We start from the raw sequence: 17,874 nt of genomic DNA, 5'->3' as shown, positions 1-17,874 counted from the left end.
TCTTCCAACACCTTACTGTGAAACTGCTACTCAGATAAATCCCCCCTGCTACATCTCTTGCTCCAACTGCACTCTCACACTCCCAATGGAAGCAGTGTTTGCTGTGAAGGTTTCTCACGGGAAGGGCATGTTCAGATGCACGTAAACCATGCTGATGAGCGGAGCAGTAACACAGACTGCAGGGATGGTCTCTCGGGGACTAAGGAAGGGCTGAAGACTGAAACCTCCGTTTTGCAAAATTATCCATTTTCAAAGTAGTTTTTCACTGACGAAGCACTCTGTTCTTACACTAAAATCTGCAAACCCTTGCCTCTCTAGCAGTGTTTTTTTCCCGAAAGTTTTTTAAAACAGGAGAACTCTCCCAGGATAAATTGTCCAGACCAATTTCCATCAAAAAATTAGAAACATGACTCTCTTTATAAATAAATCTGCTAATGCCATGAATGGGTGATTTCTATTTAAAGTAAAACTTGATGTAAGCCACTTTAAAAAGAAAAAGGCTTATCATGGCCATAATTCTGAAATTAGTTCAGAAACTGAAGTCAGTCTTTCATAAAGGAATTCCAGCCTTCAATTTAAAAAAGGAAAAAGAAAAGAATGAAAAGCTGGAATCTACAGCTGTATTCTTTTGGTTTAGAGTATTTAAAACACTGGCTTCCTTTGATATAAAATGTTCAAAACTACTGAACATCTATTTTTGAACACCCAACTGCAACACTACAGACTACTTGCACTGAATGGACACAGAAAATGTGTTTTATTAATAGCGTCATTTGGTGTCACCTCTTGGCTTATAAAGTAAGCTGAGGGCTTCAGTTTGCCTGACTCAAATAAAATTAGAAGATATACACCGCCAAGTCATTAGGATATACTCTTTCTTTTCAGATAGGACTGAGATTGGAAAAAACCCCCACCAAACCCTCCCCTTTAGGCAACCAATAATAAGCATTTTGCCAAATGTATAACCTTTTCAAGTTTCCTTTTTGATTTCAGTTCTCAAAGCAGGAACAGACCAGCCATATGACTACGTTGTTCTCAACAAAGATACAATCAGAGGGTTTCCATAAAAAAGGTTAACTTGTTTTCTTGACCGCCTCTTTCTTTCCTACACATGTCGACCTCTGACATTTTTAATGTCAGTTCACCTCCTGGCAACTCCTCACCTGCCAACAACTACAGCACTGCCCTGTAAGAAACAGCAAGAGAACTTGAAAAGATTGCTAGTTGGGGGAAAATATCTATTATTCTTTCCCTGAAAGGAATATCACTATAATTTTAAGCATGTCGGAGTGGAGGCTGAAAAATTGACTGGACGTATCATCATAAATAATTTCCAGCATATGAAACCGTCAATGAAGGGCAAAATATATCAGAGACCTTAGTTCCTATTTTACAGGTACTTTTTTATGTCAAGTATTTTATGGTTAATTATTTAGAAGAAAAAGAAAGATGATCAAATGCTCATTTAAAACATAAATGACTACATCTTGTAAAGAAGTGTAACCAAATTGTTCCTTAATGTAACCAAATACATATTCTAATATACAACCTTATATTGTAGAAAAGGTCTCCTTTATGTCTATGTGGCATCAAAAATACTACAGATCACCTGAGACTATCTTCCAGGAAAATCTGAGCAAAAGTTTTTCCTCTCCTGTCGATACTGTACAAATTCCTAGTAAAATCACCACCTATGTAAAATTAGCAAACTACAATCCGGTGCTTCATAGAACAACAAAATATTGCTGATTGAGGGCCTAATTCACCTGACCTGACCTGAGAACTACTTACTCTTGCTTTCAGCTCCAAAAGGTCTTTACAGGCTAAGCTAGCAGCCTGTGTAACTAACGGGAGCGTGATGCTGCAACGGCCACATTTACATTTCCTTGAGAAGGACGGATCTTGGACCACTTTGCACAACAGGGATCCCTATGAGAGGTGGCTTACAGTATGTGATGCCAACCTGCCAGCCGCTCTCTCCTACTCCAGGGGCATTCCTGGGAGTTTGTTGACAATGGCTATGCAGCCACAGCGCTGGGACAGATGCGTAAGCTGATGCTCCGGTTTCTCTGGCTACAAGGAGGAAATTATACCCAAGTGCCATTTTGAGAGATTTCACCTTGGTGCTGGCCCAGCTGCAGGGGATGGTGTGTTGCTACCCACTTCCCTGCTTTCCCACCAAGCTGTGCAGAAGGACGGAAACTCGTATCATTACCCTTCCATTTGCAGGTGTGCAGTTTCGGACCAAGACAAAACATAATAATTACTTTTTGCCTTCTATATTGAGTTATGATGCTTTGTTTTGCTCTAGCATATCACATTCTGTTTCATTCAAACAAGTTCTAACTAATGACAACGATTACTCTTTCTGTGCCAACTAATAGTTAGCATGCTATGCTATTAAAAGATTATTGTCTTAAAACTACAGATCAGGAGATATAAAAGGAATCCTTTGTGGGCATCTCAGAAGACTAGATCTAGTAAATAACATTGCTTGTTCAATAATCTTGCACCTCTGGGAAATGCTGTAAAATATAAATAGAGCTTTCTTTATTCCTTCTTCAAAAGGGAAGTGGCTGTAAACAGATTTATATTTACTCTAACAAGCATTTTAGCCTCCCTTTCAGTTAAAAAAGACCTTATTTGATTTTATTATTGCCAGCCATCTTCTAAAATAATTTCTTTCAGGGCATCTCAGCATTTTCTTTATCTCAGTGTGAGAAGGATCACCCTTTTTAGCTGTTCCTCATAAACAAACTATCATCTTGGTTGCACGTCAATGCACACTCTCCACAGCATTTAATATCTTCCACGAGGGGACTGAAATGGAACACAGGCAATTTTTAAAATGATCGTTCAGGACTAAATCTGGCCTCTGGGCAGCAGCTCCTTTCTTGCTCCTACCCATCTTTGGATCAGAGTAGCAAAGGTGCTTTACTCTGCCTTCTCACAGAGCCTTATATGCAGCTGTATGACCTGCTCCTTTTAGCTTCTCCTCAGCATTTCTGCACTCCTTCCCCAGAATGAAAGGGCAGAGGGCTATTGCTGTTTTGCTTTCCTTCCCAAGCCCTGATTTTATCTCAGATTCTGATTACTACTGCAGAGATGTAGGGAAATGAGGACAAGAACTCAGGAGAAACAGCTTTTATGTTTTTGAACACTCATTCTGTGCTGCGTATTTCCTTACTACAACAACATTTCCCAATTAGAGGCAATAGCTTCTAGGTCAACAAATTAGAGTTGAGACCGAGACTGAGGTGCTGCCATTAAATCACATGTATCAGGAAAAGATGAACCAGCATGATAAAATTTATGTATCAAGAACAGCGAAAACAATAGATGCTTGACAAACAACTTACACAAAATGAAAAAAATGCAACAAGTTACCCAGCTTCTAGCGATGGATGTTATTTTAGCAGGCTGGATATTTTAAAAAATATTGATCACTACATAATCAACATTATTAGGATGCTGCACATATTAAAATTATACACAAGGACACTGCTACCTAAGCTTCTACAGTCTTGATAACATTGTCATTTTCCTGACAAAAACAGAGGTGCCTGCCTCCCAAAGGAATGACATTACCCTTCATTCCCAAGCATGAGAAGCCCCTCTTATGGCTGCTGGCTTGTGCCATGTTTGCATTCCTGGCTTCTTCCCCCTGGAGTCAAGGGGTGTCTCTTTTTAAAAAGACAGGGATGAGAAGAACCATTCAAGAACAGTGGGAAAGACTTTTTTTTTTTTTTTTTTTAATCTTACCAAGCTCCCTGTTAAGGTCTGGAAGGGTGAATTATGAAGCTTCTCTACATTGGGACAGAAATTATTTATGATGAGCAAGACTAGCTGCTAAAATGGAAAGCAGCAGAGTGGATATCTTTGTGCTGGGCAACCTGCAAATATTCCCACTCTCTCCCATATATCCTGATAAGCAAAATGTACCTTGCTTCACATTCAAACCCCATTTTACACAAACATTTTGCAGATGAATAGGTTGTGCTCACACCTCACTATTCTTCTTCATCACATTCCTTTTCTGTTTATACCTCCTTAATGGCATCAGGAGGACTTTTTGATTTGGTTTCAGTTACAGTAATAATGCAGGAAAGAAAAGAAGTGGCAATGTCTACAGCAGAGTGGAACAAGCTAAGTACAAAAGCCTCTAGAACAGTAAAAAGCCGGTAGAACAGTAGTCCACTAAGCCAGCAGTCTCCAAACTTTTTTGATCACGCATACTTATCAGTAAAAATTTTTTGAGCATGCACACCCAGTGTCTATATATTTATTTATAAATTACACACTTCTAATACTGAAGTTCTAATATTTTCTTCCTACACCCAAATGGATCACCTTATGCACCTCCTGGGGTGCACGTACCCCACTTTGGAGACCACTGCACTAAGCCATCGAGATCGGACTGTAACCTAAGAGCAGAGAGAAGACTCCCTGTTCAGAGGTTAGCTCTTTGGCAAGCATCAGGGACGTGGAGGGAGGACTGAGACTTGCAGTAACACTGATGTTGTTAAACAGATTTATTATTATTTTAAATCTGGAACTAGATGAGCTGGTATAAGAAAAAATTGGTAATAACCATTTCTTACAGACTGGACATGTCTTTCCTTTTTTTACCATGTATAAATCTATTGCAGGCAATTCAACATGAATAAATTCATACTGTTAAGACAGTCATCAAGGTACTTTTGTAACCCTCCAATCTGTGCAACAACATTAAAAGGCAGCACCGAGGCCTCCCAACTCAATGAAGTTAAGCACAACACTTTAAAATGAAGTTAAATTATGATTGACAATTAATTATGTGATCTCTTCTAGGCACTAGAAGCAGATGCATTACCAATTTAGTATATTGCTGCTATTGTAGCTACTGAACAAATGTTTACAGGCCACAAGAGTATGTCTAACTCTCAGAACACCTATATTCCAATTAATTTGGCATTGTGCATGCTCTGTTTGCAGTTCTGATATTGTCTTCATGTTACTCAGAACAGTTTTGTTTCAGGTATTCAGAGACTCAGTAACAGCTGGTTTTGCTCCATTAGACTAACAAAGTGATAGAATAATGAATTAGATTGCGGTCTATGCTTGAATATGTATTTTTAATAGTTGAAATATATTCCTTTTAGACCTTTATGCTACCAGAAAAGCTGTGTTCAATTCCAGCACAGAGAGATTCCAGCTTGCAAATCCCTTTTTTGTTCTGAAGCTGTCCTGCTGGTTTCACAGCTGCCATGATCTGTCCACTTGCAAAGACAGCAAGCCAGCTAGTTGAATTTGATTTACACAGCAGTGCCTCCACTATAAATATAATGGAGCCAGGGAAGATTTATAAGATCAAACAAAATTACGTATTTGGTGTAGTTCTGAATAATTAATCTGACAGTCAGGAAACCTGAGTTTACTTTCAGCTGTTGCACAAACTTTTTTTGTCTTTCTCTGTAAATTGCTCATTACCCTTTGTCTCAATTTCCCAACTGGCAGTACTGTCCAAGCTTCACTAATAGCTGTAAACCACTTGTACAAAGCTTCCCATTTGAGAATTCTGAAGAATCATAGAACGGTAAAGTTTTCTTATTGACCACAATTTCAATTCATTTACTGTACACTGTTACAAGGAATCACCTCTAACGAGATAGCTAATTTGCCTGTTCATTTAGGATTTTTTCTATTTTGTCTATTCCACCCACAAAATACCAGACTCTGTCTGGCTTTTATGAGTGGGTTTTGAAGAACAGATAGAAAGGCAAGGAATACTTGTATTTTGCAGTCAATGAAAATGCTCTGCAAAACTGACTTCCTCCAGTGCCCCAATTCATGGCAACTCCCCAAACTACTGTGGGAGCTCCCAAGAGTTCCTAAAATGGGCATGAGAGGACAGGGAAGAGATGGAACTGTTGCCTCCCTCACTCACTGATGAAGTGGGCCAAGCCTCCTGAATTGAACCAGCCCACCGAAGAGGTCAGGCTGTGCTCCCGATGGCGCTACCATGGGATGCCTACAATGAACCCCCCACACCAGTGTGCTTCTCAACACTTTTGTCAGCTTTCCTGCTTCTCACACTCAGTATGATTAAATAGGAGGTTGTGCAAAGTGGGACAGACAGAAAGGGAAGATTTGAGCCTGAATGCCTTTGTTTTTGTCTTTTTCTCTGTAGTCCCAAAGCCTGACTATTCATCTTGTTCAGGGTCACATTAAGATACAGTAGGTTCTGCTGATGCTCATATAAATCCTCTCATTTTCAGTGCTAAAGGAGATAATTTCTCCCTTGCTGCAAGTCAATTAGCTTAATAACAGCTCTACTCACTGTAACTTGGGAGAGGTAAAAATTAGAGAAAAATAATACTTAGAACTGAATGCATACAAAGATTACATTATTTAAGATCAATCAGACACAGGGCCTAAACCATTAACAGTCTTCCCTCTTGATCAGTACTGCTGTAACCATACGGAGAACACACAGCTGGCTACACATTAGTTTCATTGTTGGGCTGTCAACCATTTGAAGGCTTTCACCAAATTTCTCTCCACAGGGCATTTTCCCTTTTCTTTAGATCTGTAGACACATAGTACTTTGTAAGGAATTGCATGTAAGTGCATGTAATGCAATTACTGTATTCTGTCCTGTTTGTTTTTCTTGGGGGCAGAAAAGGTATAGAAGGTTTTCATGAACGGTTTTCCCTTAAACATTCGTCTTGTAAAACAGCAAAGCTCCCGATCTGTATCTTCCATAGTTCAAAGGGTATTTTAGGATGGGGTTATGTACGCCTTCTACAAAGTCAGACTGAGACACCTTAACTTTTACTGATGCTACCAGAAGAGAAGTGTACTATATTGTTTTAGACCATGCCTCTCATCCAAGCTGCAGTCTTATATTAAGAAAAATTTGGTTTACTAGATTACTTGGATTTTAGAATCAAAACATACCTTCCAAATCATCATGTGAAAACTAAACCAAACAGACTAACAAATTGGAATAACCTTTGGGAATAAAATCTAAAGAACTGGTAGGAAGCACATGAGATATACTCTGTTACATTTTGTTGATCTGCTTCATGAATTTTATTTTCATTATTGAAACTTTGCACTTAGAAAAAGAGTAAGCTTTTCCATATTAAAAAATGAATAGAACTAGTAGGTCTGCCCTGCCTGTTTGTCTAGTGCAGCATGCTGTCTACAGAAGCAGATAGTATCAGATACGTATGAGGAAAGTACAGGATACTCTACAGCTGCGAGATGTGTGAAAAAAAATGTGTGAAAAGTCTTCCCTGCTTTCAAGTTTTACATAAAGCATGGAAGTTTATATAGAATCCATATTTTACCAACTACTACAGGCATGAATATCTAATCAAACTTAATTCTGTATTTCAAATCTTGATAAGTTCTTGATGTCATAAACACTACCTTGGAGGAAGATTCCTATACAATTCTCTTTTACATTCTCATCTTCATTTAACTGGCTATCCTCTGGTTTTCTGTTTCAAGACAGGTAACTGGATTTCATTGTCTAGGTTCTTCATGCAATTTCATAGTTGCTTCTGTTTGTCATCTTTCTTCAAATATAATAAATTTTGATAATTTTTGATTTTTCTTCAAATTGGAAGTTTTTCTCAGTCCTTTGTAGTCCTCTTCAGTCAACTGCTTCCAGGTTTGCCCAAAAGACTGAGTCTGCAGAGTAGCATGGATTTCCAGAACTTCATTATACAACACTCTGCATTATTTTCCACTCTATTCCTTCCACAGTATGTCAATGCCTTAAAGAATAAGGATAGCATACCTACATATTATCCTACTAACGGGAATGACAATGGGAAGGAAATGGGAAAAATTCCACTGACTTCGCTGTGCAAAATGTTCAGATCCACATGTTAAGAATATTGATTCGTGTACATTCCACATAATTCAAATATACAAACTCACAGATAAGAACTTTTCTCTTCTCTTACTGGGACATAACAAGCTGCTCGCAATACAGCCTTTTTAAATTGGCTTAACTATAAGCAAGTTATTTCATAGAACAGTGAACAGTGAACTCATTTTCCTGTTGTCTGCGTAGCACAGAGTAAGCTACAAAACACTTGCATCAATTTAGGCTGCTGGCCATGCAGCCTCAAGGAGAACAAGAGCTGTTCAACATGTTTGCCTCTTACTCTGTAGCCTCCATCAGCCCTGTGGGACAGGTGAGTGAATTTCAAGTGTTCATCTGACAACAGCTGCTCTAATACCTCATCTCTAATAGTTGCTTTTATGGGAGAACACGTACATCATTAGAGAAAATGCTGCAATATGCACTGCTGTCCTTCACAGAATCCTTTGAGTCACAATTTTTACTTTTCCTGGAAAGATGAAGGGTGTATAGCCTTTACGTATATGTGTTATCATAACATGTATAGCTACTCACCAAGACAGTCAGATTTGTTATGTTCCTGTTAATGACTGAACAGTACTGTTGTATATCAAACAAATAATTTTTCAATAGATAGCCTTAGTTACTCAGTTAAGTTTTTATACTTAAATCTATTGCAACACATGTGCAAATTAAAAGAAGCTCATTTGTAAATTAGGTCTCTGAAAACTTTATAATATCAGTGCTTTTTGAACTATTCTGGTCTCAGTTCTTACTTTGCTTATTTTATTGTACATGTTCCACATCAACTACTTACAGAAACAATGGCTATGGCACAGACCAGTAACTAGTACAGACGTATTTTCATAGAGAAGCAATATGTATGCATGTTCCTAGTTGCAGATGAGGAAAATATACAGGGGCAGAGAGAAAGAAATAATCAAATAGTTTTTATAAAGGCGTGCTCAGTTCAGCTATGTTTAGTTTGGCTTGGTTCTTAGGTCTAACTATTTTCAGAGCAGTTCAGAAGCACTGATAGAGTCTTGTCAGTATTGATAGAGATTTACTGGCAAACCTGAGAAGAAATGATACACTTGATGGCAGTGTCTAAACCTACCTCATCATTATATATAGCTTGAAATGTAGTTGCTCACTTCCTTCATCATTTACCAGACATATTTAGGACACTGGTAAAATTTCATTCCAAGAGATGTTTAACAGAAATTTGTTTTATTAATCCAAGAACTTCACTGAATATTGCAGACAGAGGTAGATGAATCTGAAGTCACTGAAGATTCTAATAAGTTTATCTGGAAAAATACTTGCTAAAATGTTTTCAAGTCAGTACAGTGCTAGGAAAAATAGTAACAATGCAAAATAATAGAACAAAGACAGAGAGCTGTCTGACCAGATAAGATACTCGTCACTAAAGACTTCTACAACGCCTGTTTTCCTTGTGGCTTTGCTACAAAATTCCCTGGCTAAATTAGTGCAAGTCACACAACCTCCATCTAAGTCAATTACTCAACTGATAATGTGGGGAAAATAATGCCAGTACACTAAAAATACAGGGTTTCTGAAGGCTTCTTTTTTTTTTTTTCCTTCTTTCTTTTTTCTCCTTTTTCTTTTTCTTTTTTTTTTTTTTTTTTTTTTTTTTTCCCCACTGTAAAACATTTTGTGGAAGATCCTGATATAGCGCAATCTTGCCTAAGGGCCACTGAAGTCAGCAAGATCTTTAACAGAAGACAGACATACAAAATATTACTGGAAGAGTAGATAGCATGTTATATTACTACGTAGGCTTTTTTTCAGCTCGGTGGTACTTCAGCATTCTAGATGCCTTATGAACACAACAGGCAGAGCTGTCAAGATCACTTTACAGCCACCATCCTATCGTGATCAAACCAGCAGTGTGGGGATATAAATGCATACCACAGCTTGCCAACCACAAGATTAGCGACTCCAACAAACCAACTCTTAGTTCCTATATAAAATATAACTAGCAGAAATCATTTGTAGAGCAGGATTTCCCAATACTTTTCTTACCTGCAGGACTTCTGACTGTACAATGCCCTGGGAACAGGGCAATAATGCTGGTTCTCATGTCAAAAGCTTACAGATGCACATATGGTCCTGTGGGTTTTGTGTGGTTTATTCTGCAGATTGTGGTTGATCTAGCACACTATAAGGAAGCAGAGCCTCTCTTGTGAATAGCTATGATTACACAGCCAAACCACAAAGAAATTTTGGGCTTTATTCTTCGGGCATTTATTTCAGCGTAGGCTACTCAGTTTCTAAAGCCTCAGCCTAGTAACTTACACCTCAGAAACTATATTCACTTAAGATCAGTTATCCAAAAAAACAGGAAATGTAATGAAGGCCTTTGTTAAGATTTACATTTCATTTACACCCACATTTTCCATTTTTCAAAATTAAAAATTTATGTACTCATTGTTGAGAATATTATTTAGCTGACACTGTAATGATTCCTAGGTAATGCTGCTTCTTTATAGTTCTACATCAGTGAAAAATAACATTTAGAAAATGTCTCATAACAGAATTTTTGCATCCTCTAAAAAGCTGGATGTTTCACATTAAGAAATCCCAGCAATTTTAATGAAAACACAGGAAAGCTTATGAAATCCAAAATACCGCTTCTAACAAAATGCCACTTCATAATTAGGCAAATTCTTAAAGCTACTTAGTTTTCATTTTAATGCCTAATCTTTGCCCAACTCTGACTTGCAAATTATGGTATAAATACATGTCATACTGAAAAACCACAAAGAGGTAAACCCTAATCTTTAAATTGATTACATGCCAGGCAAACACTAAGACCTTTAGAAACTGTTTATAAGCAGATATTTAAAACTAGACGCATCACCTTTTCAAAGGCACTCTTTAAAAGGATTACAACAATTTGTCTTGGGCAAATTTTGGTCTGATATTAATTTACAGTCGTATTTAGAAAACAGTGCATTTAACTTCTATTCTTTTAGCCTGTACTGTATTGGGGATATCATATTTCTCAGAACTAGGTGATCACACAGTCTACATTGCAATGCATAAATTGAAAATATAATTGTAATATATAAAAAGACATTACTGTACTCACACTCAAGGATGTTAGGCAGGCATGATCAAACTTCTAGGATTAATACCAATAATCATGATTGTTTCACTGCTTATCTTGTCTTGCCCTCCATTCTCTTCATTCTTTTAATTTGAAAGGCTTATGCCTTGAGCAACCATTCTAAATTTTGCTGTTTCCCTACTGTTGTAAGACAGTAAAATAGTTTTTGGCTAAGTTGTGGCTGTGTTTCAATATGGAACACGGTTTGTCCTGACTCAAAATGTTGTTACTATATGTCTTCCTCTAAGTCTCATTTGTTAAGCTAGTAACTCTAAGTTAAAATCCATATATTGCCAAAGCATTGCTATGGTATCAATACCCTCCATCCAAGGAATTTTCCAGGTCTCGCCTCTGTTAACATGCTGTACCTGAAATTATATGTATCATCAAAGTTAGGACTGAGACTACTGCCATCCTCTAGAAGGGAGACCACATGTGTGCTGAGGAAGTGAAGTTTTTATTTCCTAATTCTGCTATGTGAACATGAAAAAGGAGAACAAACACAGTAACTGCTCTCAAAGAACCAAAACTATAGCCTGAAAGAATTTGAGGCTTGAAAAATAGACCTGCATATAAATCACTGAAGTAGCTGCCAGAAGCTTTTTTCCTTTGGACTTTCATTAAACTATGGAAGATTAAAAAAGGGCACAAATATATTTAGGCTGTTATTCCAAAGGATTTGAGTGGAAATATGTTCTGTTCCCTTTGGTGTTCTGAAAACATGAGTCCTAGTGATTCCATTTGTATAAAACAGATAAATTTTATTTCTAAGTTTCATTTGGACTTCAGATGAAACACTCACCTAAAAGCTTGTCTAAAAGGTCAGTTTTGATGCAACTGACCTAATCCCATGCCATTTTGAAGTACTATACTGTTCTCTTCTGTCAGTATTCGATAGTTTCATAGGCTCGTTTGCTGTTCATTCTTCCATTAAAGATAAACGAAAGGTTAAGCAGATGTATTAACTAAGTGGTTCATTTACTTGGATCTTTTCTTTGAACCTATCATGAATCAGCAACTGAAAATTCTCAACCCGGATTTAAGTGCAAGCACTCCTTGCTTGCAACTTGCTCAAAGCAATGAGCTTTCCCAACATTTCTGATTATGAATTTGGCAGAGCAGGAAAATGGACTTCACCTGAGGTGCTTGTATCATAGTAGTATCAGTTCTTAACATTGGAATTCTTTAAAAAAATGAAATCTCAGGGTTCTTATTTCATGCAAAAGTAAAGAACAACAAGAAAGGTTGCTACTACTGCATTCCTAACAAAACAGTTGTCAAAAAGAGTAGGTATCTTTGCACAGCTAACAGAACATACATAATATTAGATCTTAAATGAACTGAAAAAGCAGAAAAGCTCACTGTGACTAATCATTACTATTTGGGAGACCCAGCTGATTAGCCTTGAAGCATTCAGTAACTTCTCCTTTAACTAATTTTTTAAAAAACATTTCAAAATTACACTGTACTTACTGGATTGAGAACCACTGTGAAGAACAACTCTCCTCCTTGAATACTTTTGTCTAGTTCCTTTGGGCCTCCAGGATACTCTTTATAGAAAATTGTGTGGGTGAATAAGCCACAAGTTTGCCTAGGAAGCACCTGAATTTATTATTTAAAAAAAAAAAAAAATCAAGAGAAATTCACAAAACAAAGATGTTTATACTTTTAATGAGATAATAAATGCCAGATAAGTAACACATAACTGATAATGTTCCTTTGTGGTAACTTTGCCAGAAGTCAATAATGATCTAGTTGAATTAATACACTGGCAGATCAATAAATAGTGTTTACTGAAAGAAACAACATTTTTATCATCAGTGAAAGCATAACATCCAAAAATTCATCACATTTTGTATGAAACTGGAGATTGATCTCAATCAGTGAGTTACAATTCAGCAACCTTCTCAAACTAATTTTGTCCGTAACACCTGATCCTAAAACCAAGTATTTGAAGCCTGGCCATCAAAGATTTCTAAAATTTTAAAACAATTTGAAACATAATCTGAAATAATGTCAGTTTATATTGTATTAATCGGTTCCACTTTTTATTTGAACAATGACTTTGTTGTAAATTTAAACTTGAATTTGAAAGTCTTTTTTTTTTTTTTTTTGGCTTAGGCATCACCACCAATAATAATTCTACACTGACACATGATGACTTTTGCTGATAATACTCACATTATAAGAAAGATCTGCTTCTCATTCAACTGTACTAGTTTTGTAAGACCAGTTGCAATAAAGAGTAGCATAAACAAAAGTATTTAAAAATATGCAAAGAGCAAGTCTTTTGAACAGGAAGAACTAATGAATGCAGTTAGTTTTCCAGCAGAACTTCAAAATATTTTCTATCAACTTTAGAAAGTAATTCACTGGAGAGTATTTCAATTATGTCTATTTTTTATGGAAAATCAACAGCTAAGTATTGATGTTCATGTATAATTCTTAAACTGGGATTGTTCTCAGACATTTTAGTCCAACTTAGAACATTTATTATATGATAGCTTAAACTTTTAAAGCATACATCCCTTACTTGACATAGACCGCGGTTTAGTAGATACTCTTTACTTCTTGTAGTTTCATTTCTCAACATCTTTTTTGTAATGTACAGGATACTGTGACCACAGATCATAAATTCTGTGTTGTCAGAAAATGTATGGAATTTGTACATTTGCTATAAACTTGCATATGCTTTTTAAAAACCTTTGGATTTCACTGATGAAATATGAGAACAATTCTTCACAGAGGCAGGGAATAAAGCTGTACTGGATGCGAAATGCTCTGGCAAATCTTACACAACGATTTTATTACTGAATGTATTCATCACTATAAGCCTGCAGATGTAAAATATTAATGCATCTGCCCTGGAGAACTGAAAGCTTGAGACTCCCAAAACAGGTGGTTTTATACGACTGTTCTTGGAAATACATTCTTGGCCCCAGTGTCCTTGTGTTAAATCTCATTATGTCTCTTCAAATGACATGTTTTTACAAAAATTTATGAAAGAGATTTTTGGAGATTCTGAGAGTCAATCAATCTTCCTCAAATGCTTCACGGCCCCTGAGCATATCCACAAACCCATTATTTTACATGCAGCTATTGCTTTGAGAAGAACAAACTGTAGCTCAAATCTGCATGGTGACAATTTTTTTCCTGGATGTCTGGAGATGGTTTTAGTTTGCTTTATCCAAAAACAGATCAAAACTTTTAAATATTATTATTTTGCTTAGAAAAGTGGTATCCATGGTAACTCTAGGACACCACCAGAATTCTGTTATAAACAAAGTGGCAGTCTTGCATTAAGGCACTTGACCCTCCAAAACTGCTTGTTGCAGCCAGAAGTACAACCCAGTACACACACTAGGATCTTTCCCATTCACAACTCTCCTACACATGCTCCAAAAGAAAGTTACTCGAGAATATACCATCAAGTATTTTGAAAAGTAGTGTTGAAACACTTCTCAGATAATAATGACAATATGTGAATCAGAAATAGCCCACACCCCAGTGACCAGATGGAATTAGCATAACATCTTCCATGTCAGTTTTGTATAACCCCTTTTGGCAAACACTGCTGCCAGTGAACAATGCTGTGAATTATGTAATAGAGAAAAATTGTGTGATTTGAGTTGTGGCTGCCTCAACAGAGCAGTTTCATAGCCTGGAGGGGGGTATGGTATGTGTGTGTCTTCCTTCCCTCCAGCCTTCTGAGTGTTTGCCCTGTATCCAGACTGATTGCCTGGGCCCAAAGCCTAGCTGTGGGGTTAAGCCACAGCACAAAGCACAGTTCACATCTCTGTATGGCAAGAAGCAAAATGAGGGCAACTGTGCACCGTTCAAATGGGAGAAAAAAATATTTGTGCACCAAGATCCAGATTCTCAGATGGCATAAACTAGCAAAACTCTTTTGCAGTTAATGGTACTATGCAAATTTAAAACCTGCTAGAAATCTAACCCGTAATATTCTGTTAAAAGACGCAAAGTTGACTTTTTCCTTGAGATCTCTGAACCAATACTAACGGTAGGGCTAGAACAGTTAACAGCCTGTTAACTGTTAACAGCAGGGTGCCTGGAGGCCACCTTCACCAGCAGTAGCATCATCAGCAACAGACTGATTTTAATTAACAAGATACTGTCAAATATATCTTGCTACTTATGCATAGCAATATGTGCTTCTCACAATGTGAACTTTCAGGATACCATGCTTTTCCACTTAAATATAAATTGTTCATAAAATGGCAGTGTGGTTGTAATATGAACATCATAAATACAACTCACCATGATATTTTTGTGGATGAAGCCTCGTCTATACCTTGCAGGTTTCAAATGTGGGTATTCTTCCGTGCTGGTAACTCTGATATTCCAGACCTTTTTCCAGGCATCATAAAGTTGAACATGTACAGGATAGACTCCAGAATGGTGTGGAGCCACTGCATAGCCCAAATCAGTTGGAATACCATGTTCCTAAAACATAACAGAACAATGACTGCTTTCAAAAATTCAAGAAACTTGATGTTTTGGCATTTCTCAAATCCTTTGTTTGTGAGAGATCAAGAACAGGTCTGAAATGCAAATACTACTGATATGAAAATATGCTAATATGTAAGGGAGACAGAAGGCAGCATGGTGAAGATGAAATGCAGGATTCTAATACAAAAGCCTTTTTAATAAATATTTTTATGAGTATGTAGGGAAGAGTGATATAGATGTATTTTACGATGATTTCTTCAATCTACATTAAACAGAAAGCTGCACTTCTTCAAGTTCTTGCAAGGAATTTGCTCACAAACTAAGAATTCAGAGAAAATTACTGGCATGTATTCAACACAACAGGTAGCATTTGGCAGTTACAATAACTGAAGTGTGATTTCCACTACATGTCCCTACACAATTACTTAGATTGTTAGCTGAATTTTACAAGAGTCACCTCTAGTCTACTCGAAACATAAAACCATATTCAAAAACCAGCTTAACCATTTTAGTGTCATTTTGAAAATGGAGAAAAGATAACCACTACTAAAAATCTGAGGATAATAGGCAGATGTTGTAGACTAACCCCTTTTGTAGTACATCTTCTATTTTTGCAGACTCCTGTCATTTATCTTGTTTACATACTGACCTTGCTGGTATTACCTTCTCTTGACATTCAATATATTTTCTTTCCAGTTTCTGGTTTCCAACATACTCTAATGAATTTTGACACATTTTCTGCTTTCTTTCAGGTTACTTTTCAAAGGAACAGTATATAGCAGATATTTCTTTGATAGTCTGATTAGCAGAATACACTGTCTATAAGATGTTGTTGTGTTGCAATGACTTAGTGTCATCTTAGGAAAAATGCCTTTGCACAGCCTTTGAATTCTGTTTAAGAGTTTTTTTATATTGTTTGTATTTGCATGGTCATCTTCACCATACTTTCTAAGCATACCTTGTGTGCAAAGGCAAGAGTTGGTTGATACTTGGGTCTCGGTCTCTTCCTTTGAATAAACGAGTTACTAAGGAACATGAAAAGCTCTCTAAGTCTTATCTCAAAGAAAAATGGGTGCATGACCTTAGTAAAACCATCTTTTCTGGAGGTGCACTGGATTACTGCAGGAAAGCTAACGCACTGGACTTAAAAAGCTTAAATAATCAGGATTCAATATTAGATGTATCTGTTATAATTTAACTTTACTAACAGCTCAAAACAAAGCAAACTCACAAAAAGCAGTATTTGCTTCTGCTCTGGAAGAACACGAGAAATAAGACTTTAAAGATATGAAGCCTGTAAGGGAAGAAAGCTATTTTTTTCCTCATTAAAGGACTACTTGGAACCTAGTGTAATGGCATGTGTAACAGACAGGTATGGTTTAACCATAGTTGAGAACCCTAATTTTTCTACATTAAAAAAAACTAGTGAAATTAATATTTCCCTTTAGCAACTTGTGGCACACATAATGGGGCATAAGATTTTACCATCCTGAGGCTGGTGCAGCTTTCGGAATTCTTGTAAGGCTGTACCACTCCTGGGTAAGATGCAAACACCCCATCAGCAACCCTGCTGCACCCAGGGAGTGCATCATCTGCTGGTTTACAGCTGGGACGCACTATGTGTAATCTGCCAAAGTAGGAATGAGTAAGATCTGGCCTATTGGTTTTACTGCATGGGGAGGTAAAGAATGGATACACCATCAGTTACACAGCTTTACACTATTTAATTACTTCACAGATATTTCAATTCCTCTTCCTTTTATCTTTTCTACTTCCCTTAAGCATGCATAAACATCGGAAAGAAAAATCTTTACAGAACATTTAAGAAATTGCATTCTTTAGTGTCCCATTTTATCTCCTACATTCATCTATAAACTAATGTCTGATTTTTAAGGGTTTTTCCCTCAAGTTTTACAATATGCAGTAATAAATTTGTAATTAAAATCTTTCATTCTAATTATGAGCCTATCATCTTCAATGTGTCAGTGTCTCCATTGTTTCTTAGTGACTGTAATTCCCACGTTGAGCATCTAACACACAGTATACACATTCAGTTTGATAATGCATGAGGCACCAGCAATTTCAGCCTCTTTCAAAAAAGCAGGATACTTACCTTTGTTACTAATTTAAATGGTTTACGCAAGTGAAACATAATGAGTAGCTCCATGTTTATATATCTAGACATAGCTTCAGACATGAAAAACATGTAATATAAGGTGTCTGTAAGTATTAAAAGCATTGAAAGTAGTGAAGAAAATAGAAATTGATGAAGTTACCTAAAACAAGGTTGAATATGAATTCTTCTAATAATGTACTTTAATGGTTACATACTGTAGACTAATCCCAGAGGATGTCTTAGGTCACACCAGAACTACAAGAACTAACTTAATTTCCAGTGGAACTTGCAACAGTA

General features: G+C 36.8%; 2 protein-coding genes across 3 annotated transcripts in view; one reads left to right on the top strand and one right to left on the bottom strand.

Annotated features, from left to right (window-relative positions):
* PRSS12 (serine protease 12) overlaps nt 1-17,874 on the top strand; it is a 759,839-nt gene that overhangs the window by 74,603 nt on the left and 667,362 nt on the right. The gene's annotated exons all lie outside the window — the stretch shown is intronic.
* LOC126044780 (bifunctional heparan sulfate N-deacetylase/N-sulfotransferase 3) overlaps nt 1-17,874 on the bottom strand; it is a 72,019-nt gene that overhangs the window by 16,670 nt on the left and 37,475 nt on the right. For both annotated transcript variants that reach the window (XM_049814960.1, XM_049814961.1), the window contains 2 exons: nt 15,270-15,455; nt 12,465-12,593 (listed from right to left, as the gene is read on the bottom strand). In XM_049814960.1, the coding sequence (XP_049670917.1) occupies nt 12,465-12,593; nt 15,270-15,455 (315 nt within the window). The remainder of the gene's footprint in view (nt 1-12,464; nt 12,594-15,269; nt 15,456-17,874) is intronic.

The sequence above is a fragment of the Accipiter gentilis genome, chromosome 12 (genome assembly GCF_929443795.1).
Source record: "Accipiter gentilis chromosome 12, bAccGen1.1, whole genome shotgun sequence".
Lineage (NCBI taxonomy): Eukaryota > Metazoa > Chordata > Aves > Accipitriformes > Accipitridae > Astur > Astur gentilis.
This window is presented reverse-complemented; position numbering and strand designations above follow the sequence as displayed.